At 46.1% G+C, this 24,240-nt stretch overlaps 5 protein-coding genes across 5 annotated transcripts; 3 read left to right on the top strand and 2 right to left on the bottom strand.

Moving 5' to 3' along the window:
• Positions 1-12,354: 12,354 nt before the first annotated feature.
• PtA15_5A64 (uncharacterized protein) lies at positions 12,355-13,189 on the bottom strand (the record flags this gene model as incomplete). The annotated part of the gene is made up of 4 exons (XM_053169433.1): positions 12,355-12,535; positions 12,607-12,689; positions 12,772-12,884; positions 12,973-13,189. 4 exons carry the CDS (start codon positions 13,187-13,189, stop codon positions 12,355-12,357), a joined length of 594 nt encoding a protein of 197 aa, XP_053020049.1.
• Positions 13,190-13,513: 324 nt separating this feature from the next.
• PtA15_5A65 (uncharacterized protein) lies at positions 13,514-14,211 on the top strand (the record flags this gene model as incomplete). Its single annotated transcript, XM_053169444.1, has 2 exons — positions 13,514-13,756; positions 13,855-14,211. 2 exons carry the CDS (start codon positions 13,514-13,516, stop codon positions 14,209-14,211), a joined length of 600 nt encoding a protein of 199 aa, XP_053020050.1.
• Positions 14,212-14,463: 252 nt separating this feature from the next.
• Positions 14,464-14,969, bottom strand: PtA15_5A66 (uncharacterized protein; the record flags this gene model as incomplete). Its single annotated transcript, XM_053169455.1, has 3 exons — positions 14,464-14,551; positions 14,662-14,752; positions 14,855-14,969. The coding sequence occupies 3 exons, from the start codon at positions 14,967-14,969 to the stop codon at positions 14,464-14,466; spliced, it is 294 nt and encodes a 97-aa protein (XP_053020051.1).
• Positions 14,970-15,267: 298 nt separating this feature from the next.
• On the top strand, positions 15,268-19,412 carry PtA15_5A67 (uncharacterized protein; the record flags this gene model as incomplete). The annotated part of the gene is made up of 8 exons (XM_053169466.1): positions 15,268-15,345; positions 15,417-15,567; positions 15,655-15,716; positions 15,812-16,021; positions 16,122-16,345; positions 16,426-18,853; positions 18,930-19,167; positions 19,237-19,412. The coding sequence occupies 8 exons, from the start codon at positions 15,268-15,270 to the stop codon at positions 19,410-19,412; spliced, it is 3,567 nt and encodes a 1,188-aa protein (XP_053020052.1).
• Positions 19,413-20,311: 899 nt separating this feature from the next.
• Positions 20,312-23,477, top strand: PtA15_5A68 (uncharacterized protein; the record flags this gene model as incomplete). The annotated part of the gene is made up of 10 exons (XM_053169477.1): positions 20,312-20,328; positions 20,425-20,568; positions 20,664-20,782; positions 20,856-21,590; positions 21,667-21,805; positions 21,885-22,011; positions 22,082-22,217; positions 22,288-22,411; positions 22,826-22,919; positions 23,112-23,477. 10 exons carry the CDS (start codon positions 20,312-20,314, stop codon positions 23,475-23,477), a joined length of 2,001 nt encoding a protein of 666 aa, XP_053020053.1.
• Between the last annotated feature and the right edge of the window lie 763 nt (positions 23,478-24,240).

The raw sequence follows: 24,240 nt of genomic DNA on the forward strand, positions 1-24,240 counted from the left end.
CAATTTATGAGGGCAATGCCTTTTGCCTTGGTCTGTAATCTCACAGTTAGTTATGTTACCCAAATTGTGTAGATAACGCCACATAGAAAAGTTTGTGTTGAATAAAATTTTGTGTTGAATTTATTCCTAATCATTTATAATTTGAAACTTATAAATTTTGAATTTGAAGCTTAGAAGCAGAATGAAAAAGTTGAAGCTCTGTAAATTAGAAAGGTGTAATAAAATGGCTCAAGTGCTGGACATGTTTGTGTGAATTTAATTTGATAAAATATGAGTCTTATGATCAGATTGTGGGCCTCAACTGAAGGCTGAAGATCAGGGGAGAGTACTACTTGTTAAACAAATACAAAGCAATTTGTTGAATTTCTAGATTGTTGAAGTTCTAGAAATAGAAGTATAAAACAGATAGTTCAGGTGCTGGAAAAATTTTTTGTGTGAATCTATATTAAGAGAATATCAGGGTGATGAGTGTTGGCCGCAAGTGGGAGGAGAATGCTTAGGAAAAAAAAATTATAAAGCTACTTACCCTTCCTATTCTTCCTCCTCCTCCTCCTCCTTGCAGTTTTCGTCCGAGTTAAGAGATTTGGATGCAGATGAAGAGTCAAGCTTGCGTTTTTTGCTTGGATGGGATGATTTTTCTTTCCCTTTTGGCTTCTGTGTTTGCTTGAGGGTGCTTCTGCATTGACCTACAGAAACTAGAGTTGGTGGCGAGTTGCGCTCAGTTTTGCCATCTATCCCAAATCCCAGACCAGTTTTTTCAGGGGCTGGTGGACCAATCAATTCAACCCAGTCTTCCTCCAATGCTGCAACAACAAGTTGAGCAGGTTTATCACCCATGTCTCCCAGCCGTTTACAGAAATGCTGCGTAGTAACACCGATCTTGTTATCTTTCACTCGCAAGCCAACTTTGATTCAAGCAAGACTCTGTTGAGTGCGAGTACCCGGCCATCCGCGGGTCCATTGACCATGAGTCGCTTTTTCTAGGCAAATGCAGAGTTGGTTTTGTTAACTGTTGTTTCCGGACACACCATAGCGAGAAACCTACCAATAGCATCATTCAATTTTGCTTGGATGAAGTCAACATTTGCTTTTTTACCCCCCTTGTTGTGCTCTGTGAAGATATCTCTGGACTTTGGCTTGCAGGATTTCTGCTTTTTGACAAGTGGTATTGGTTCTTTACCGGTTAGCTTCTTGATGACAGTCTGGCCTCTGAGAAAATCAATAAAGTTTACAACGGGATCATCATTGGTTGAGTACATATCCAGGAAGTGTTTGCCTAGATGACTGCCCCCAGTGAACTTGAGCGTGGAGTCTTGGCCTTGGGATCCAACAACTAAGAAGCCTTTGGTGCCGCACCGCCGGCTTAACTGTCTCAACTTTTAGGGAACACCAGTAACAACAACAAATGCATAGATGTTTAGATCAAATACACAAGGATTTCAGCAGGAAATCAAGGACTCACATCAGCAACAACCTTGCGAGCCCAGTGATTGGAATCAAAATTAGGTGCTTTTTGTTTCTTGATTGTGCATGGTGAAGGGTCGGGGTTGTTCTTGCTCTCATTGCCTTGATTGGTTGAATTGGCCGCAACCAAAATGGACTCAATGAATTCAGGGTCTTTCCACTTTTTGTGATTGGTGGGATCCAGCATTTTCCAGAGTTTACCGCAATCGCGCTTTTGATCATCTGGGTGGAGCTTTGCTGTAACAAATATCATCTCTGAGAAAACATGTAATCAATTAAAAATAGAAATAAATCACTCACAATTGGTAAAAACCTTGCTAGCAACTGGATCATACCAACAGTAATTGTTATAACTAGTTGAGCCTGTGGGATCTTCCCCTTTGCCAACATATCTTAAGCACGGCCCAATTTGTAGCTTGTTCTTGTAGGCTATGATTTACAGCTTGTGTTGGTATTCCTTATAAGCTGCGTTGAGCTCAACCTTGTCTTCAGGGGTGAGACAGACATATTGAGCATGCTTGGCAACTAGACTGATCAGCTGGTCAATCTCCATATGCTTTGCTTTGTTGACTAAGTGCGCTGGAGTCTTTGAGCGTGGAGGGGGCTTTGGTTTCATAAGTTTGGGGTTGGATTGAGAATAAAGATCGCCGTCAGGACCCGCGGGCGGGTACCACCCGCGGCCTGGTGTTGGGTACCCGCCCGCGGGTGCCGTGTACGGGTCTGGGTGCGGGATTTCTGGCAAAAAAGCACAAGGTACCCGGATACCCGCCAAAAATACCCGCGCCAGGCGGGTCTTCATGGCACCCGGATACCCGCCAACAATACCCGCGGCAGGCGGATCCTCCAGGTACCCGGGTACTCACAGTGTATGCCGCAGGGACACGACACCTCTGTACAACTGTGCCGCATCAAACTAGATAGAGTAGGGGGTGCGGGTACACCATATCATCAAATCATATCCACCATATCTTGATATCAATCCCTGATTCCCGCACTCCGACTCCCGCAGGCTCCACCAACCCCCATCAGCCATGAATCAAACACCTTGAAATCCAAAGCGAACTCGACAAAAGTCTCCGTCACATTCAATTGCGGTTGACGGCCGAAGCAACAACGGACCACCACCTTCGGATGATCAAGACTCTGATCGGATTGTTGTGATCAACAAAAACACCAGTCTCACCCAGCCCAAAACCCCTAGCACCAGCCAGCCTAATACATCAGGCCCTTGCGAACTCACTGACATGGAGGAACTAGGTAAGTCCCATCATGTTTGATTCCATTGGTTTTCCTGGTAAAATCTTGCCGAGTGTCAGCTGGCTACTATGGCAGAGCCACCGTAACAAGATACAAATGAAAATATAAAAAGTAGTTTTACGTATGAAAGAGACATTATTACTCTTACATATGTAAAACTACGCAAAAACATTAAATACATATGTAAATAATTGATTACTTAGCTTTGTGTAATCAAGAAGTAAAATATTATAGAAGATTCTGATTCTACGGGTAAAATAACCTAGGGTACCTCACTTACACGTACCCTTAATTATTATCCCTTCCTTGTGTAAACTAACTTCAAAGTTTAAGCAAGTGCATCACGCCCCGCGTGAATGCACTTGTATGCATATATATATATAAGTACATATGTTTACACCCATTTTTAGTGACGTAACTGAGGTGTTGTGTATAGTTTAAAAGATGGCTTTATTTGTTGTGTGGCGCACCCAAGCCCACGTGCTCTGTTGCCTAGAGCTCAAGCCCGCGCGCAAGGTGTACATATATGCATATTGCATGAACTGGCCCGTAACCACTGCGCCTAGGCTACTAGTAAGTGAGAATGGGCCAGAATACGCCCCAATAGCAATATTACATGTGTTATATGTCTTGTACACATGTAATTAAACACCAAACAAGATGTAATTACCACTTCATTCAATATAAAAACATTCTAGACTGAAAAGAACTCTTGTAGCGTGCTCAGGAGACACTAGAAAGCACCCCAGCTTCTCCCAAGCCTCACTACACGTAGATTACAACTGTAGTAAATATGTAGAAGAGGTCAAATGAACTGGAGCACTCAATAAGCGCCTCCAGAACATGTATGAAGCACTGCTTGCACGTGTACAAGTGCACAGAAGCCAGTTCTAGTACCTTCTGTGGCACATTTCCACGGAAAAGAGCGTCACAGAACCCCCAAAACAGCCCCCATGACGTGTAAAGCATGTGTAAAATCACGCAGAACCTCTTTAAATGTTCCTTGGCAACCCTTTTATCCAAGCCCCAAGGTTCCACGACCCACAGCGCCTTCTAGCGCAACCAAATTGCCTCAGAATGCGCCCACAAGTGTCCCCATGTCCCCTGGGCGCCCCTGGAGGCCTGCCTAGGCTATAAAAAGGGCCCTTTCTCCGCCCAAAAGGAGATTCCCCAGCTTTACATTACCTACTAGAATTTTACCCGCCTTCAACAGCCTCAATAGCCTGTGATTTGCCAGGTAAAATACCTACTTTCGTGATTTTTAGCCCCAATTTCCGCCCTGAAGCTGTCCAGTAACCACCCTGCCCTCAAGATTACCTCCTCTGAGCGTCTCCAACTGCCCAAATTCACGCCTGAAGAACCTCAAGTGACTCTAGGGTCTTATACTAGTAAGTTTAAGCCCCTTCTCTTGAGATTCTCCGCCATTTCTTTCTGGGATTTGAAACACCCCTGTTTACAGGCCCCAGTTCTTTATTCCAGAGGTATTAAACACCCCTGATTTATCAGGCCCCTCTTAAAATTAATTATATTCATTTTATTACGTCAAAATTGGCCCAAATTGGCTCAAATTGCTTTATTCTTACGCCATAATTCCCAACAATTACGTTAGAATTAACCCTTATAACCTTGTCTTAGAGTTTTATAACTCTAATCTTTTGCTTTGCACCACGTGTAGCTAGAAGGATAGTATCCTTGGCATCACGTAGGCTGACACCGAGATTCTTATTGCTCGAAGTTTTAATCTTCCAGCTTGAGCACATAAAACAGCCGCAAATGCTGTCAGTACAGCCTACAGCAGCTACCGTAAACCAGAGCTATCAAAACAGCTTGATAAAAAGGGGTGTCAGATGATCGCCTACCCGTGCAAGATGTAAGCTTCCCGTTTGGTTATGATTTTTCTCCGCCTTTGACTTGCTGATTCTTTTTTCAATCAGATGTGGGACCAGAATCAACCAGCTGACAAGTGACTCTTCCTGCAGCAACCTCTTAAAACATGCAGCGGCATGTCTGGTCAAAGAACACGATTTGACTTCCAACCGCAAGCTGGCATGTTTAGGAGTGAGTGGAACAGGAGATATTGATCCCCAAGAGGTAAGTAACGATCTCTTTGACTTTTTTTTGATAATTATTAATCTCTCTCTCAATCCCCACTTGTGTAGGTAACACAGCTGTGTGCCATCTGGTGCGCCAAAGCCACCCGCCCATTTTTGGCATTGGCTGACGAGTCCCTCAAGAGGATTCTCCATCCCACGGTTATCAAACACCTTCCTTCCAATAAGGTAATCTCCCAAATGATACACATCCTCTACACTGCCGTTCAAGATAGCTACCGGGACGAGTTAAAGAAACACACTGGATCGATGTATCTCGGGGCTGACGCATGGCAGTCACCGAATGGATTTGATATCCTTGGTGTCGTCCTTTATCAATTGGTTGAGCTCAACACCGGAGTGCTCAATCTTGAGGTCATGCCTCTGGATTTTATTCAACTCGCTAAAAGTCATACCGGAGAATATCTAGCCGACACCGTCCAAGCAGTTGTTGAGAAGTTTGGCATTCAGGACAAGGTGGGTCTTTTGTTTACTTTCTGATATGTTAAACACTGAAGATTGTTCATTATTTATTCCAGATTTGTGGCATTGTCACTGACAATGCCTCCAACAACGCGGTGATGGTTTCCGAGATGAAAAACTTCAAGTGGGCTTGTTTTAAGGGCGATCAGCATTGGATTAGGTGCTATGCACACATCCTCAACCTGATTGCCCAGTCGATCTTGCAACCATTTGGCACTGTTAATAAAAAACAATCAACAGCAACTGAAACTGAAGATGATGACAAATCTTCAGCCTCATCAGACAATTCCGACTTGGAAGATGCTGAGGATCAGATCCGCAGGTGAGTCATAGATATGATTTACCCTCTTTGGATCATCAATTAATCCGCAAAATGTTGGCCTAGATATGAGAACGATGTGTGCAATGTTTCCCCTGATGGAGATGACCAAGACTTTACGGACAGATATGATGCTGAAGGTTCAGATGACCTCCAGCCAGAGCTCAGCCTTCAAGACATTCACGACTTGAGTGACAAGGACAAAGATGCTGATCTGTACACTTTGTCATCATGCAAACAAACCCTGGCAAAGGTGAGTAATTTGACCTTGACGACCATCAAACTGGTTTGTCTCTTGATCGATCTGATCTTTCTTTTGGTGTCTCAAGTTTTGCGCGGTCGCTCGCAAACTCCGCAAATCCACGAACTCAAAGATGGAGTTTGTTGAGCTCTGCAGAGAGATGGAATGTGCAAATCCCCATAGCATTGTGCAAGACGTTTGCACAAGGTGGAACTCAACATATATGCAGTTGGTGAGCATCGTCAGATGTGAGAGAGCTATGTAGGTTTCTTCTCCTCCGATCATCCAAATTCTCAACACTACACGTGCGGTTTGCGGCAGTCTTGCTTGGCAAAAAGACAAGAAATATGGCTTGGATCAAAAATACCACATCAACTCCGTCGATATTCAGCTAGCAAAGCACTTGGTGTCAATACTCCAGGTGTTCTATGAACAAACACTTCAAGTATCCACACCTGGATTGGCCCGATTAACCCATATCATTGTTTTCATCAACAAGGTTACTGACCTCCTTTCCAGTGCCATCAAAGGCTGCAACAACAATTACCCGCCTGCACTCAGAAATGCTTGCCGAGTTGGCCTGCAGCTGACCAAAAAATACTATACACTAACTGACTGTTCTCCCTTGTTTAGAATCGCCATGGGTAAGCTTCTGAGGAATCCTTTTCTAACTTTTCTTAATTGATGACAACTAACTGTATTTCATGGGTTAGTCCTTCACCCATCTTTCAAAGAGTACTTCAAGATCGTGGCATGGGAGGACAAATGGATCACCAAAGCTCTTAGACTCACCCGAGATATGTTCAACAGTTATTACAAGCCTCTGCCAAATGTACCATCGGCTCACCCACCCAAAGGAACAAAGGTGTGATTTAATTTGTTTATTTTTAAACCTTTGTGTGGCCTCACTAACCAAATTTCCTTCCAGCCAAAGACTGGAAACATTGCTCAGTTGGGGGCTGCGCTGGCGGCCCGAGGCCAATCTACAAACGATCCGCTTGATTCCTGGCTAGCTTCGGGTCTTATTTTGGACGACGGATCTCCAATTGACGGGCTGGAGTGGTGGATACAGCAGAAACGTGCCGGTAATACACACGGTGGCCTTCTTCAAATGGCCCTCGATGTCTTAAGCTGCCCAGGTGATTTCTTTCTCTCACTTTACTAAGGAACGATCATTGGAATCTGACATGCCTTGTTGATCTAGCCACTTCAGTGGATGTGGAGCGTGCTTTTTCTTTTGGCCGCAATTATGTATTGCAAAAACAACACTGTCTCAACTCAATCTCCCTCAGTAGGGGTATGTCCATGGCATTCTATTCAAAAAACAACTTGATTGAGCCTGGTCTCATCAAGAAATGGAAGGAGGGGGTTAAGGAAGAGAAAAAAAGAAAAAGAAATTAAACTGTGAGCCGTTGCAATGAGGTGGAATTCTTATTTCACCTCCTTTTTTTTCTTATCATGTTTTCAAGAATATATATACAGTACAAAACAAAGGTAAAGGGTAGTATCTACAACATAAATAGTCTGCAATGGTCTCCAATAGTTATACATGAAAATTAAATGTTGTGGATCAAAAAAAGCAAAACATTACCCGCGGTACCCGCAAAAAGTACCGCCGGTACCCGCCCACAGGTGGCATGTACGGGTACGGGTGTCTAAAATCTGAGAAAAACAGTGCAGGTACCCGGACACGCCGCGGGTACCCGGGTCCACATGGCAATCTTTAATTGAGAAGGAGCTGAGATGGAACGGTTAGTTGGTAGGGAGGTTCCTGCCGAGTTGGATTGGTTGGTTGTTGGGGTTGCATGGGTTGCTGAGTTTTCAGGGTCTGCCAAGTTTGTGGGGTCTGTGGGGTCAGAGGTGTGATTGTGCGAACTTGGAGGATAGCTTAAAGCTTCACCGTTTTTGTTTGAAAGAGCCGGTCCTTTTGGCGCCTGAGCTTTTAAAAGGAGGTCAAGGTATGGGTCTGGTTGCTGGTACAGGTCTTTAGTACAGGTCTGGTTGCTGGTATGGGTCTTGATGATTTTTGGGTCTTGAGTATGCGTCTGGTTGCTGGTAAGGGTCTTGATGATTGTCGGGTCTCAAGTACGGGTCTTGATGATTGTAAGAGATATGGTGTGGGTCTTGATGTTACTGATTACTGGTACTTTCAATGCCCTCATATTGTCCGTAAGGAGACTCAGATGGTCTGAACTGATTGTCAAGAGAAAGCAAGGAGGGGCATTGTAACGGGTGTCCAAACAGGTCCATTGGTGATGGAGGCGGCGTCTTCAAGTTCAAGATAGATTGCGGGAGGTAGTTCTTTTTTGATTCCTTGGAGCAGATGAGGTAGCATGATTCAGCAATGAGATTCATTCCAGCAATGAGAATGAAAGATCATACCCTTATAATTATTGTAAGTGTTGTGGTTGCTGTTGGCGCTTGTTGCTGATGCGTGATCCAATGAGGTGTTGTATGTTGAAAAGTCTTGAGGCAGGTGTGATGGCGGTGGTGATGTGCTATGGGTGGTTCGGAGTACGGCAATCATATGACCGGCGGGTGGGCCGGTGACTTAGACAGATTTCAGGAACTGGAACTCTGGAGTTTCCAACAGGCCTGGGGATTCCAGAGTCGCTGAAGCAACACACCCAGAAATTCACTCTAGCGCACACTAAAAGGCCCCTGTATACCTTGTTACAGTATATTGTTATGCAGTGGCCACAGGTGCACTCCAACCAGAATATTTGGCGGTTCTTAGAGGCAACTCAGATTTCAAACCCGAGTGAGCAGGAGGTGGCCCGCTATTGAACGGAGCTGGACTGGTGGTCTTGTTGGAGTGCAATGATGAACTGGAATCTGCAAAGAAGTGTTGGATGGCTGCGGGAATCAAGCAGGGAATCAAGCAAGGAATCCAGCAGGGAATCAAGCAAGGAATCCGGCAGGGAATCAAGCAAGGAATCCAGCAGGGAATCAAGCAAGGAATCCAGCAGGGAATCAAGCAAGGAATCCAGCAGGTAATGAAGCAAGGAATCCAGCAGGGAATAAAGCAAGCAACTGATGGACTCGTAGCAGAACTTGAGGGCAAGAAGTGATTGCCACTTCAACCACCACCAGATATCCTGAGTGGGATATCCAGTAAGAAATACAGGATACCTTGTATCCCAAAGCACACTCCGTAATCCAAAGCACACTCCTATTACGGAGTGTACTTTGGCACACTCCTATTACGGAGTGTACTTTGGCACACTCCTATAACGGAGTGTGCTTTGGCACACTCCTATTCTATTATGGAGTGTGCTTTGGCACACTCCTATTCTATTATGGAGTGTGCTTTGGCACACTCCTATTATGGAGTGTGCTTTGGCACACTCCTATTATGGAGTGTGCTTTGGCACACTCCTATTATGGAGTGTGCTTTGGCACACTCCTATTATGGAGTGTGCTTTGGCACACTCCTATTATGGAGTGTGCTTTGGCACACTCCTATTATGGAGTGTGCTTTGGCACACTCCTATTATGGAGTGTGCTTTGGCACACTCCTATTATGGAGTGTGCTTTGGCACACTCCTATTATGGAGTGTGCTTTGGCACACTCCTATTATGGAGTGTGCTTTGGCACACTCCTATTATGGAGTGTGCTTTGGCACACTCCTATTATGGAGTGTGCTTTGGCACACTCCTATTATGGAGTGTGCTTTGGCACACTCCTATTATGGAGTGTGCTTTGGCACACTCCTATTATGGAGTGTGCTTTGGCACACTCCTATTATGGAGTGTGCTTTGGCACACTCCTGGAGTGTGCTTTGGCACACTCCTATTATGGAGTGTGCTTTGGCACACTCCTATTATGGAGTGTGCTTTGGCACACTCTTATTATGGAGTGTGCTTTGGCACACTCCTATTACGGAGTGTGCTTTGGCACACTCCTATCTATTACGGAGTGTGCTTTGGCACACTCCTATCTATTACGGAGTGTGCTTTGGGATACAGGGTATCCTGAATTTCTTACTGGATATCCCACTCAGGATATCTGGTAGTGGTTGAACTGTGCCCAGAGGAGGGCCTCCAAGCGGAGGCATGCCGGCTCCTGATGGCCTATCTATTTAAATACCTTGTCCAACTCTTCAACACCGGATCACTAGTCACTTCCCTCATCATCAATTAATCACATCCTTTGTTTCTTGGACCCAACTTTCAGCCCTTGACCTCATCATATTTTTGATCTATATCTCAGACTCAATCAATCAGCTTCTCTCTGACCAATCATACCTCAAACCCAAACCTCCTTGTCAGTCATCAATTGGAATGAACCCTCTGCCGTTTGAGTTGTCCGGAAATCATTGGCACTGTCCTTCAGACTCAATCAGCTTATCTTCCTCAACCGCCCTTTGGAATCAGTCTTTTTCCTGCTCAAGATTCCGAGATACCAGATCTCTTCCCGCCCACAATCGGGCCTTCTCTCATGCACTGGCAGGTGAAGCCATGTCATGCCCCGCGATCTTTGCAAAAGACCCGATCAACTGCAAAAACAACCCGCTCACCAGTAGTCATCTTCCCTCTTCAACAACAATGCTGCTTGGCAAAACTTCCCCTAGCAATCCAATGGTAAATCACCAACGCACTTCAACCTTGCCACGACCAAGCCCAACAAGCCTCCTACCATCTCCCCTCAACAAGATCTTACCCAAGAGTAAGTTCAATTTGCCACCGTTTCTCAAGCCTGTCCGCGTACCTGTGATTTTGATTTGGCTGTGTACAGGACTGACACATTTTTCAACAGCTTTGAGTCCACGCTCCGCAGATCTGCCAAAGCACCGCAGTCAGAACTTGGCTTTGACTTATGTATCTCAGGTTGCAGGTGTGCACCCGTGAAGCTTACCTTGCAAGAATTCACACATGTCAGTGCTTCCCCACCTCTGATATCTGATAACCAAGCTACATACTTGAGACCGCTAATTTCTTTCCTTGCATCTAATTGACCTATTTATCTTCTTGTGACCGACTCAATTTATGTACCTAGCCATACATCATGCTGTGTCCTCCCAACCGCCAGACAACCCTTACATAGACCCCTGGCGCTTCTGCTCCCATTTGATGATCTTCTCACAAGCGATCAACAAGAACGTTGCTGGCCAGCCATCCAACGCAACCCCTCGCGGCCAGGATGCAGCATGAGCACAACTTGATCACATTTTGTGTTGCGGAACTCCAGCTAGAATCAGATGTCAAGACTTGGGCGACACACCGCATTCGTGAGCCTGTCTGTGTATGATTTTGATTTTACCGAACATGCTGAACTGATACGTCTTTCAAGCTTTCGGTCCACGCTCCGCAGATCTCCCGAAGCGCCGCGTTTGGAACTTGGCTTCAACTCATATTAGGGTTGCATGTGTGCAGCCGTGGAGCTGACCTTTCAAGAAATCGCACGCGTCAGTCCTCCCCCACCCCCGACGTCTGATAACAAAGCTAAGCGAGACCGCTGATTTTTTTCCTTGCATCCAATAGGCATCTCTTGAGTGTAACGAAGGGCATGGTCCACACAAGGTTGGCCATCAGCTAACGTATAAACGAAGGGAACTCATCCACTCCTTGCACTCGTTAATCGTTGTTCCCGCATAATTCAAGTCCATCCGATTCTCCACAACATCAAAAAATCTCAAAAATCACCGCGCCGCAAATAAAACTGATCAAAACAACCCCAAAATAGAAAGCCATATTTTCTTTTTCAATTTCTGTGTTATCTTTTTCTCTCAGCTTATCATCGATTTCTCATGTCTAGTTATCACTTCCTTTCGATTCTTATCACTATTCCTACAACTTCCTTTCGATTCTTATCAACTAACCAGCGATTCCTATCATTTTAGTATCTTGTTTTTCGAAAGATATTAGGCTGAGTACACGTTCTGATGAATCAAGCTTCCTCCAACATACCAAACGAGGGGTTGTGGTTAAGGTACCACAAAATACACCCAGCCTAGTCATCAGGCTGCTGCGGGAAGTGGGATTCGTCCAGTCTTCTCTAGTTTCAAAACTGAGTAAAAAGTAAAGTCGACTTTCTTCCTTCTTTCTTGTGGTGTTGATTTTGCATAATCAACATGTGAGGCACACGGGTGAGCCGCCCGATAGGTGGTTACGTTGAGGCTACTGTAATCAGTTCAGCGGATGATGGGTAGGCTGGATCCGATGATCAATCAATCATCGATGGACGGATTACATTATTGATGTACAGATTGGATTGGAACAACATGAGTGCTAAGACGAGAAAAAGGAAGATCGTGTATGCGGCTTGTTTTGGCTGCAACTACTGGATATAACTGGTTTGAAGAACAAAGGATTTGAGAATGGAGGATTGAAGAAAGTTTCGGGGAATCAAATTGGTCATCTTAATAGAAACAAAATACTATTCTGGAGAGAAAAACGATAAGCGAGAGGGCAGACGAGCTTGATGAGTCAAGATGATGATGATGAGCGGATGGAGCTCAGAAGAACATAGATTTGCTTGGAGCCGTCATAGGGAGCATTCACGACTTCAAGAAATCGAGTACGATATCTGCGCAGACCATATCGTCCTCATCTTGAGTGAATGCACGGGCTTCAACCTTGTACTTGGCATGAGGGATCTCCTTGGGAAGTTTGACTTCCTGGACGATTTCGTAGTAGCCTGGCTCGATGGGGCATTGGAGTGTCGCATTCGCTTTTGTTCTATGTAAAGTACAGTCAACCCGTCTTTTGTCAGTGATCTGATAGATCAAGAATCGTTTGATCTGACTGACAGTTCTTCACAGATATCAAATCGCTTCTGGATGAGCTTGATATACGCTCCAAGTTTGACTACGACATTGACGTATGCACCTTGCTACGAAGATCGAAAGAGAAAGAGGAAGAGGAGGGAGTCAGTCGATCGATTGTGGAACGAGAGAGGTTCTTGTGTGCTGTACATCGATTAATTCGTGGACGGTACCGGATGCGCGAATCGTCAGTTTTTGGCCTGGTTCGGGAGGGTTCGGGTCTACCTCAAAGCTTTCAATCGTCACGGCATCAGAGGTTTGACCTGACAAGCAAGACGAACGATGGATGATCAGACCCCAAGATTCTGCGAGATTCTAGAGAGGGAATGATAGGTGGGGCATGGGACATACCGCAGTCGTCGAAGGTCAGGACGGTCTGAGTGCTTGGGTTGTCATTGTTGAGGTTCTTCATGAACTGGTTCGAGATCTTTGAGATTGAGTCGGACTGGAACAAGTTGTTGTCAGACTTCCATCCTAGGCCTTCGGCGGTCGATGGTTGGATGGCCAGGTTAAGTGCGAGGGAGAATACCAAGCTGGTGAACAGCTTGAGGCTGATAAGATTGGGCATAGTGTGATCTGGTGTTGGTCTTTTCGAAGTGGTGAGTGATGAGTTGAAATGGTGGAATGTTTGGAAGTGGACGAGGACGAACGCGGACACGGGCAGTGTTTGCCTAACTTAAACTATTGGTTCGGAGGTCGCTTCGCTCCCCCCGAGGAGGTAGTTAGCTAAGTTACAGTGCTTTACATACATACTCGCGACCGCCTTCCTTCGGACAGTTACATAAGCACATGTCCACTGCCACTCGGCTCGAAATGAGTGCCATGAGTCGACTCTTGTCAATCTATACCGTGTCACTCGAGCCCACCAGTCACAACAAGAAATACGGCAAGGATGTTTGTCCCGGAAAAAGAGTCGACGAACTCGTCGCTCTTCCAAACCGACGTCCGGCGACGGACGAACCTATCAACGGCAACGAATGCGCTCCGGTCGGCTGCTGTTGAAGCCCAGAACGACTCCCTGGGATTGTCTAGTGAGGAACGACTGGCGGAAATGGAAGACGAGCTTAATAGGATCGTCGACAGGGACGTAGAAACCCTGGTGGAGGGCATGGAGGAAATCATTGATCTCTCGTCGGTATGAATTAACTCCGTCTCATTACACCACCTTGTGCCCGAACGCTCTTCCATTTCTATTTCCCTATCAGTCTTTTGTTGATGATTCGGCAAGCACAGGTAGGATCTGTTGACAAACTCCGGGCCTTACAAGACAGTTTGGCGATCGAATTGAGGACAGAGACGCTGGTTCGATCGTGTACATCACTCATGGCCCTCAGCCATTCGATGAAGATGCTGTGGCTACTGGGCGATGAGGCCAATCGGAGGAGGATCCAAGACGCGCGAACGAGTCCATTGAATTCAGAAATCAGCAAACTCAAGTCTCGCGCCGCCCAATTAATCGAAGAACTCAAAGTCGGCCCTCCGGCCGACTCTTCAGATCATGAAATGAACCTCGATCCCTCCCCACCCTCTCCTTCCAACGCTGGACCATCCAATCCATCGGTTCATGCTACTGATCACATGCCAACTTGATCTGTGTTCAAGCCTTTCTGTGACGTGCATACAGGTCCACACTCGACGGCTGCAGCAGCCAAACTTTTATTATGTATTGTTACATTCTGATCACATCGACTCGAAGAGCCAATTTGAGACGTTTTTGTGCCCAAACCTTAGGAAATACTTCTTGCAGCCGGGTTGGAATGTTTTTTGCCAATAAACTGGTTTACAATTGCAGGTGCCGTACGGGAAGTTGAGTAAAAAAGCACGAATAGCATCATATCATTATCAGCTCAATTTCTTGTATGGTACTCGAAGTTCTTCTCGCTTGGACATATACTCTCTTCTTGCAATGTCTATTTTTTCTTCAGTCATGCTGGTATGGCCAAAGTGAGAACAAAGAAGTTAGCTTCGGGCGCGATTTTATATAATCTATTCTACTTGTGGGTCCACATAAACGAATCACAAAAGGGGTGGTTACTGAACTGTATTTGCATGCACTCCTGGACCGCCTTCCATTCTTTCCGACATGCCCATGCCACACTAATAGTTCGGGTACTCGAACAGGATGCAAACGCTGGGAAGATTAGATTTGAAAAAAAAAACCAGCAAGCGGGCAAGATGGTCTGTATCAAGAATGACAAACACCAGAACAATTAATCAGGGTTGCAAGGCTAACCAGCAACTACTGGATCGCATTGCTTCAAAGCCGCCAACTTGACCCGTTTCTGGAATTCATCTTCTTCTCGACGTGAAAGTGGTTGGAAGGTGGAAGATTGAGGGCCGGGTTCCATTTGCCGGTCGTAAGAGCTGGCGAGATGTCCAGCTGAGTGTCGATCAGTCAGTCCAGGGGCAACACTTCACATGCAGCATACAAGTCAAGAAGATTGAATGCAGATGCTGTGCCGCAGCTGACAGATCACTGGGGCCCGGTGCTCCGGTGAGCCTCTCTCTCCGCGCGAACTCAGATGCATACGGCGCACGTATGCAATTTGGAAAACCACAACCATCATAGCAAGCACGACAAGATGCCGCACCAGCAACCGCTATACTGACCTCGACCAGTGCTACTCAGTTGATGATAACGTGACGATGGAACAACAAACCAATCGACCTCATCGCGCGCCAAAGAAGGAGAAAACTAAACATGAGAAGGGCAAGAACCCCAAGGTAAGGCGTTTCTATTTCACTCAAACCCGCTCTGCTATAAACCTGTTTCTCAACTTTTTTATGGCCCACAGGCATTCGCTCCTCAATCTGGACGAAAAGCCGAGAAACTGGCTCGAAGAAATGTCGAAAAGGATCAAGCTAAGCTCCATGTACCCCTACCGGATCGAACTTTCGGTGTGAGACCCACATCCAAACAAGAGCCAAGTCAGGGTTCTAGTAAAGGTCAATCCAACAATCCGCTACTTATTCGTCCACCAATTCCGATTTGCTTCTGTTCTAAATCGATCATGAAATTCTTCTCGCCCACAGATTCCGCTAACCAGGATACTGGACCCCCTCCGGTAATAGTAGCTGTGATGGGTCCCCCCGGTGTAAGTCATTATACTCTAAAAAATAGGGACGAATAAATAAATCGAAATATCAAGCAAAAGTGGATCTAGTGACCGAGCCGAATCCCTCTATGTAGGTAGGCAAGACAACCCTAATCCGATCACTCGTACGAAGATACACCAAAAATACCCTTCCAGAAATCAAAGGACCTGTAACAGTCGTCGCTGGAAAGGCAAGAAGGCTCTCATTTGTAGAATGCCCAAATGATCTGGGTGCTATGGTTGATCTTGCAAAAGTGGCAGATTTGGTCCTTCTCATGATTGATGGAAGTTTTGGCTTTGAAATGGTTTGTTTCCACCCTGATGAACTCCCCCCAAACTCAATTGATATTCTAAATAATGGTGCTGATCTTTATGTATTGTGGTATTCCAAATCACTTCAACCAGGAAACATTTGAGGCTTTATCTGCTTTATCATCTCATGGACTCCCCAAGCTAATGGCCGTATTAACCCATTTGGATCTTATTAAAACGCCGGCCGCCTTGAAAGACCAAAAGAAAAGACTGAAACATCGATTTTGGACCGAAGTATACGATGGAGCAAAGATGTTCTACCTCAGCGGAGTTCGAAACGGAAGGTATCCTGACAGAGAGATTATCAACCTGACGAGGTTCGTCTCACTCAATTTTCCATTTCGTTTACTGAGCGTGTTAATTGACAGCCATCCGATCCTGTTCCACCTGCCTACAGGTTCATCAGTGTTGTCAAATTCCGTCCCCTGATTTTTCGAAATAGCCATCCTTACATGCTCGCTGACCGATTTGAAGACCTGACGCCTCCCGAAACCGTACGACTGACACCATCTTGTGACCGCACGGTTGCTGTCTGGGGTTATTTGCGAGGTATACCTCTTAGACCACCCTCAGACCATGTTACCCCGAAAGTGCATGTGCCCGGATCAGGCGTAGATTCGTTCTTCATTACTAAAATGATGGGGTTGGATGATCCGTGCCCACTACCGACCGCCGAAAGTGAAAAGCGCCGCAAGATCGCCGAGAAGCACAAACTTGTACACGCTCCAATGAGTGGAGGTGCTGGAGGTGCTGTGGTTTTTGATGGCGAAACGGTCTGGGTTAACACCACCAACCACTTTTCGTCCAATAAGCACAAGTCCGACAACTCGGAATTCTCGGATGAAGAAAGCGAAGACGGAGAAGACCTAGCGGGCGAGGGAATCAAAATGGTTGTTGACCTACAGAAAGTCAAAGCCAGTCTTGGAGAAAATGTCAAATCCAGCAAGATCCAACTGTTGAACGATTCTAAAAGGCCGCTCAAAGCCTCGGGCTCCGCGGAAGACAGTAATCAAGTGGAGGAATTTTCCGATGCGGCTGGCTCTTCCGATCCAAGTTCAAATGCTAGTGACAGCGATGATACAGATTTTGAAGACCTTGATGATGATGATAATCGTGATGCGTGCCCTATAGCTGAATCATCACGATCAAATCAAGAGGTTCGGAGACGCGCTGGGAGTTGGAAAGCTGCACAGACAGGAGAAGACGATGTTGCGTATGCTGACAGTGACTCTGATCTTGGTCTGGGATCTGACGGCGAAGTATCTGGATCGGAACATGAATCCGACGTTGATTTGTCTGATGAGGAAAGGTTTGAGGATGACTACGAAGAAGACAATGATGATGGCGAAGATCAAGAAGCCCCGAAGTGGAAAGAAAACCTTCCTCAAACTGCCGCGCGCCTAGCTGCATCTAGACAGTCTCGGTGTGATCCTATGAAGCTGATCTACGATAATCGCCTCGAGCCGGCTGAAGTTTGCTCTCGACTAAGAGGCGAAACACCTCGCAATTTACCCCTAGCCAAAAATCCAGGCGACAACGAACTGTTTGAACTTGCGAGTCGACACACCGGTGCAGAAGAAAACAGCCGGCGGGGTGACCTCTACCGCTTTTATCGGCCAACCGAGTCTGGTGAGCTTGAAGTTTGGAGCGACGAAAAGTATCTACAGTCAATCCGGCATCTATTCATCACTGGTGATCTTGAGAACAAGGATGCAGAAGCCGCAGATCACTACGAAAGTGAGGGTGGTGATTTTGAAGACCTTGAAACTGGAGAAAAAGTCGTGGGAAGCACTCCATCTCAAGTCGTGACTGCTCCAAAGGATGCGAAGACCGATCTCCTTGCTAAGAAAGAAGCTCTGAAGCGGCAGTTTGATCGAGATTACGATGGATCATCCGATGAAGAAGGGCAAAAAGACTTTTACACTGAGCAGAAGGAAGAGATCGCGCGAAGGATGGAGCAGACGATTAAAGAGTTTGAAGATGATGACCCTCAGACTCGAATCGCCGTTGAAGGATACAGACCAGGAGCTTACGTTCGCATTGAGATAACTGGTGTACCGCCTGAGCTAGTGAATAATTTCGATCCCACTTTCCCCTTCTTACTTGGTGGTCTGTTACCTGGGGAAGACAGTCTTGGGTTTGTTCAAGTACGACTGAAGAAACATCGATGGTATCCCAAGGTCTTGAAGACGAACGATCCCTTAATCCTCTCTGTAGGATGGCGCCGTTTTCAAACCGTTCCAATTTACTCATTGGATGACGGTACGAGAAATCGAATGCTCAAGTATACACCCGAACATACGCATTGTTTGGCCACTTTTTACGGTCCAGTATCCAGTCCCAACACCGGTCTCTGTGCTTTCAGTCGCATGGGTAGCGGCTCCACCAACTTTCGGATTTCAGCTACTGGAGTAGTACTGGACGTGGATGGCAGCAGTCGAATAGTCAAAAAATTGAAACTGACTGGTGTCCCCTACAAGATCTACAAGAATACCGCCTTTGTCAAAGGAATGTTCACAAGCGCTCTCGAAGTCGCCAAGTTCGAAGGTGCACAGATCCGGACAGTTTCTGGAATCAGAGGGCAGGTGAAAAAAGCTCTTCCAAAACCCGAGGGCACTTACAGAGCAACGCTCGAGGATAAGGTGCTATTGAGCGATATAATCTTCTTGAGGGCTTGGTACAATGTGAAACCAAGGATGTTCTACACACCCGTGGCTTCTTTACTCCTGCCTAACAAAACACGATGGCAAGGTATGCGTTTGACGGGCGAGGTCAGGCGGGATGAACAATTGAAAACCCCCTTGGATGTCAATTCGCAATACCGAGTATGTCACATTTTTTCACCATGTGCTCCAACTCGATTTTCTGACAAAAACTGACACCTCTCCTTCCATTAATCAGCCAATTGTAAGAGAGACACGGCGATTCAATCCGCTCAAGATTCCAAGGAAATTGCAAAGCTCTTTGCCATTTGCATCGAAACCCAAGCACACCAAACCACAATCGAAGCCGACTTATCTGCAGCAAAGAACCGTGCTTTTACAGCCCGAAGAGCGTAAAACTTTGGGTGCTCTGCAGCAGGCACAAGCTGTCACTAAAGACAGGATTCAAAAACGGAAAGAAACCAAGGCCAAAAAGAGTAAATTTCAATTTCTTTTCCTCGAGTACGCTAGAGTGCTGAATGATATTGCTGCCTCATTAACTGTAGACGCCGAAAGGATCAAGAAAATCGAACGCTCGCATGAAGCTGGAGGTCGTTCCGAACGCGAAAAGGAAACCAGGAAAGAATTCTTTCGACAGGATAGTAAACGCAAGCAATCTGATAGCGGTCAAGGAGGCGGCGGGAAGCATCGCTCAAAATCGAAGAGGCAGAAAACTAGTTAATGTGGATGTGCATCTCTCATTTATGTATTTCATTTCTAGTGTATATGGAGATATCATACCTGCACATGAGATGATGAATTTTTCGGTGCCTAGAATAATTGTTTTGTTCTTGAAGCTATTATTGCTTCAAGGTGATTTACATTCGGAATGTTTTCCGTGGAATTGAAACAGAGATGATGATCGAGTGCTTAATTCTACCGGGTTTAACCTCAGGCCAAATTTCACAGTCCTGGAGCTCTCCTCCATCTAAATTGTCTCACCGCCAAACCCCTTCAACCTTCTCCTGATTTTGCGTAAATATGTAACCATACACACTCTTCAATCGACCCCAGTAGGGCTCCAACTGGTTGTAACTTGTACCCGCATCACCTTGGTCAAGCCTATCTAAAAATACATCCAAGTTCTCTTGAATGCGTTCAGCTTTGTCCGATGTCGGTAACGGGGCACAGCCATGTTGAAGGGACCATCGAATCAAAACTTGAGCACCTGTACTGCCAAGCTATGTACTGAGGTTTATCGCATCACAAAAGCTTGGAAATATGCCGTGGAGGAAACTTCATGGGATGAGAAATGGTGATAACATGAAAGAAGCTTCATGGAATGAGAAATGGTGATTTATGGATTGCCTTTTACAAATACCAAACCTGATTCTCCGGGACAGTCAGCTGGATTAAAATGCCTTGGGTGCTGGGAGGCCTCTTCCAGCGACTCGCTTGCCTTTGGTGTGCCGGGTCCCCCGGCCTCTCAAACAGGGGATTGTTCTGCTCCGCTGTTGACCGTCTCCACACCCCCTTCATTCCCCATCTCGTCCTCTCTCTTCCTTTCCTCCTGACCATATTACTAAACGCCATTGATTATTCAACTTCCTTAAATTCAACTCATCAAACTACAACAACTCGATGGCCCAACCTAACGGGTTTGCCCTACTGGTCCTTTTCCATTCTCGATCACTAACCTTGCATTCTTGAACTGATCCTTTGGCTTTATATCCATCCACCTTTTTCACATTCAGAATTACTCCGTCCAAGACCTATGGCGTCACCGGCGCGATCTCACTGCAACCAGCCACTAAGCCTGAACAACAATTAACCGTCTCGCTAATGGAAGAATTGAAGAGACGCAATATTTTCGAATCTCCTGAAGAGGCTCGGGCTCGGTAAACAAGCTTTCTCCATCTCGTTTTTAAAAGGCTTTCGTCCCGGAATCACCTAATGCTTAATCTCCCCTTTTTCGTCTCCCTCTGCGTGATAGTGAGATTGTACTAGGTCGTTTGGACGTTCTCGTAAAACAATTTGTCATTAATGTATCCATCTCTCTAGGAATGTCAGAGGCTGTTGCGCGTGACTCGGGCGGGAAAATATTCACATTTGGTCTGTCAACTCTCAAAACCTGCAATCATTCCAAGCTGATTGAACACTTACTGACCCGGAGATGGCATGGTAGGATCTTACCGACTTGGTGTTCATGGCCCAGGGGCTGATATCGACACTCTTTGCGTTGTCCCCCGGCACATTACCCGAGAACATTTCTTTGAAGTCTTACCAACAATGTTGAACGACCGCCCCGAAGTTACCGAACTTGCAACCGTACCTGAAGCCTTTGTACCGATCATTAAACTCAAGTTTTCATCTATTGAAGTCGACCTCCTCTTTGCCCGTCTCGCCCTGCCCAGTATTCCCGACAGTCTTGAACTGATTGATGATGCACTCTTGAAAAATCTCGACGATCGGTGTGTTCGCAGTCTGGGTGGCTCTCGTGTGACTGATGAGATCCTTCGTCTTGTACCTGATGTCACCGTCTTCAGAGATAGTCTCAGAGCTATCAAACTATGGGCCAAATCCCGCGCAGTTTACAGTAATGTGATGGGCTTCTGTGGTGGTGTGGCCTGGGCCATGTGCGTGGCCCGTGTCTGTCAACTATACCCCAACAAACCCGCCGGCACCATCGTCAACCGATTCTTTGCGGTCTTGTCCCAATGGAACTGGCCCTCGCCGGTGCTACTCAAACCTATTGGTCCTGCTCCTCCAGGTGATCAGCGGAGAATTTGGAACCCCAAGATATATCCACAAGATCGTGGCCACCGTATGCCGATCATCACTCCAGCCTACCCCTGCATGTGTAGTACTCACAATATTACCAAGAGCACTGCCCAGATCATGATGACCGAATTCAAGCGAGGTAAAGCGCTGTTCCGCCCCACTACCCCTTCGCCTGCGATAGACAACTATCTGACTATCACATGTCTTCTGTTTAGGACTAGCTGTGACGGATGAAATCGCTACCGGTACTAAGCCGTGGGCTGCTTTGTTCGATAAGCACGATTTTTTCACTCGCTATCGATACTACCTACAAATTACAGCTTCCTCCCCTAACGCCGAGATCCAGCTGAAATGGTCCGTCACTTTGCCCGCCGTAGTCTCTTCAACGCAGTGAACACTGAGAAAAGCTGCTTGGTCTGGTTCCGTTCCACAGGGCTGGAACAGTTGAGGCGCGGCTGCGGCAGCTTGTCATGAAGGTTGAAGAAGTCGATACAGTCGACTTGGCACATCCTTTCATTAAAGGCTTTGAACGAGAATCGTACTACTTGACATCTGATGAAGTACGCAACTGCAATCACTGAACCAATTAAGCTGCTGAATGAACATCTTCTCGACCTCTCAATTATACAGGTGCGTGTGATTCAAGTGGGAGACGTACCACCTGATGTTAAAGGCCGGACGCGAGCCGACATTGAAGGCAAGGAGGGCGCCGGAACGGTATACACCAGTTCATTCTTCATTGGACTACTTGTTCAGCCGAAACCCGGTTTGTTTATCTCTCAGTGGGGTCTCACTCATAGCGGCATTAGCTGACCGCCTACCTGGTTCTTTCTCAGCTGGACATACTGGTCCCCGCAAACTCGACATATCCTATCCAGTGGGTGAATTCACCAGAATGGTCAAGCAATGGGAGGGCTACGCGGAGGATTCAATGGGTATTATTGTCCGCTACATCAAGGGGTACGTCTTCCGGTCACGAATTTAGCTTCTTCACGTCTCAAAAAACAAAAACGAGGCTACAGTTTTATCTGCCTGGCTCTCCCTATTCAATAGGCTCTTCTCCTGCCCTGCGATTTTGCTGCAGCTGTTGTACCATGGCTGTACAACTAGGGAGGAGCCTGGTGTTTCGAAGAACACTCACCATTCAACTACACCTCCCTCCTGCATAATTCGGTCATATGTCAACCTCGCTTTCTTATTCCATGTTGGCCTTTTTTTTATCCCTCTCATCCCTCCTTTCTCCACTTGTTTCAAACCGAACACTCGGGAAACACAAACTGGAATGGCTCTTTTGCGCTTGATTCTCTTTTTTTCCTCCTTGGAAAATATGTAATCGCACTTTCCTTGTTTGCTTTCCTTATTTGACCGACACAGAGCGCAGCTTCCCGATTACGTTTTCGATGGAGAGCAGCGCCCTTCGGCGTCGGTGCCCAGCTCCAAAGCCTTCAAACGGACAAAGACCGGTAAAGTTTGTATCATCCCATCTTCTAGTTTTCTTTTTTTCATAAAAGCATAAATAGCAAAGTTGCTCGTCATGTGTTGCTTGCGTTATCAGTGGAGCCGATTACATCAAGTGGCTACTTTAGGCGCAGCTTCTTGGTGTGACGTGTTGATGAGACCTATGAATGTTGAATTTGAACTTTCACAATTCTATACATAGGCTAAACAGGCGACTGCTGGCATTGGAAGCATACCCGGACAAACGAATCCAAGGTCTGGTGATCTAGCTGGCACAACACCGACCGGTCAGCCATCACATTCGCAGCAACATGAAGGACTACCTCGGCAGCAGGAGACCCAGCAACAGGAACGGCCGACGATCGTGAAGAAGCCAAGGCCTTCCGGTGCCGCTAATCAGGATTCGGTTGACAGAAATCATACCGCAATCACCCCGCCCTTAAGTGAGATGAAACTCGCCAATCAAGAGGCTGGATCATCATCATCAAACCACGACCAGGAACTTTCCAATGGGCAGCATGATTCCTCGCCCAAATTGACGAATGTATTTGCATCCGTCCAAGCTTGACGGGCATTCATCACCTCATTCCACTTGAGAGCTCTAGTGTTACGGTAATTCATCTTCGTCCTTCAAGCCTCTCTGTGACTACTGCTTAATTGCGCATCTTCCCCTTCCGACCTGCCCACGAGACGACAGTATTCCCGTCCACTTTTTCAGCCAACTCATCTAAGACGCAGACAATATAGACAAGCCTGAATGGGAGTAAAGCCACTTGGCTCTACTATCGAGCATTTTGAGCATGTAATCACCACTTCTTCTTGCCCCTATGGGACCCCCTCTCTTTCACTCTCATCATACGAAATCGGATTGACTTGATTTGAACTCAAGCACTTTGCAGGAATACGTCCTCAGCACAATTCTTTCGGAGTTAACATATGCACGTATGTGTATCTCAAGCTCAGAAGAAATCCTCCGGCCGCAAATTCAATCATTCTATGATTCAGATGAACAAGGGTGGGCTCAAGTTATGATGGCCCCTGGTCTCTTAATGTTTAACTTTTGTTTCCTCTATTTGATTTCCTGTCTGATTAAAAAAAAAAAAAAACCCCTGCCACTGTTAGTGAGATTATTGATCATTTTGTATATATAAATTGATTGCTTTATATATATGCATAATTAATCCCCCTTCATAAATAACCTTTGTCGTTTTCTTCCTTATTTTCCTCTCTCCCTTTCTCCCTCTTCCTCTTTGTCTTTGTCTTGTCAATCCAAACTCCTTTTTTTATTTTTGTTTATATGATCACCGACTTCAATTAAACAAACTTCAAGC

Source organism: Puccinia triticina, chromosome 5A (genome assembly GCF_026914185.1).
Source record: "Puccinia triticina chromosome 5A, complete sequence".
Taxonomy (NCBI): Eukaryota; Fungi; Basidiomycota; class Pucciniomycetes; order Pucciniales; family Pucciniaceae; genus Puccinia; species Puccinia triticina.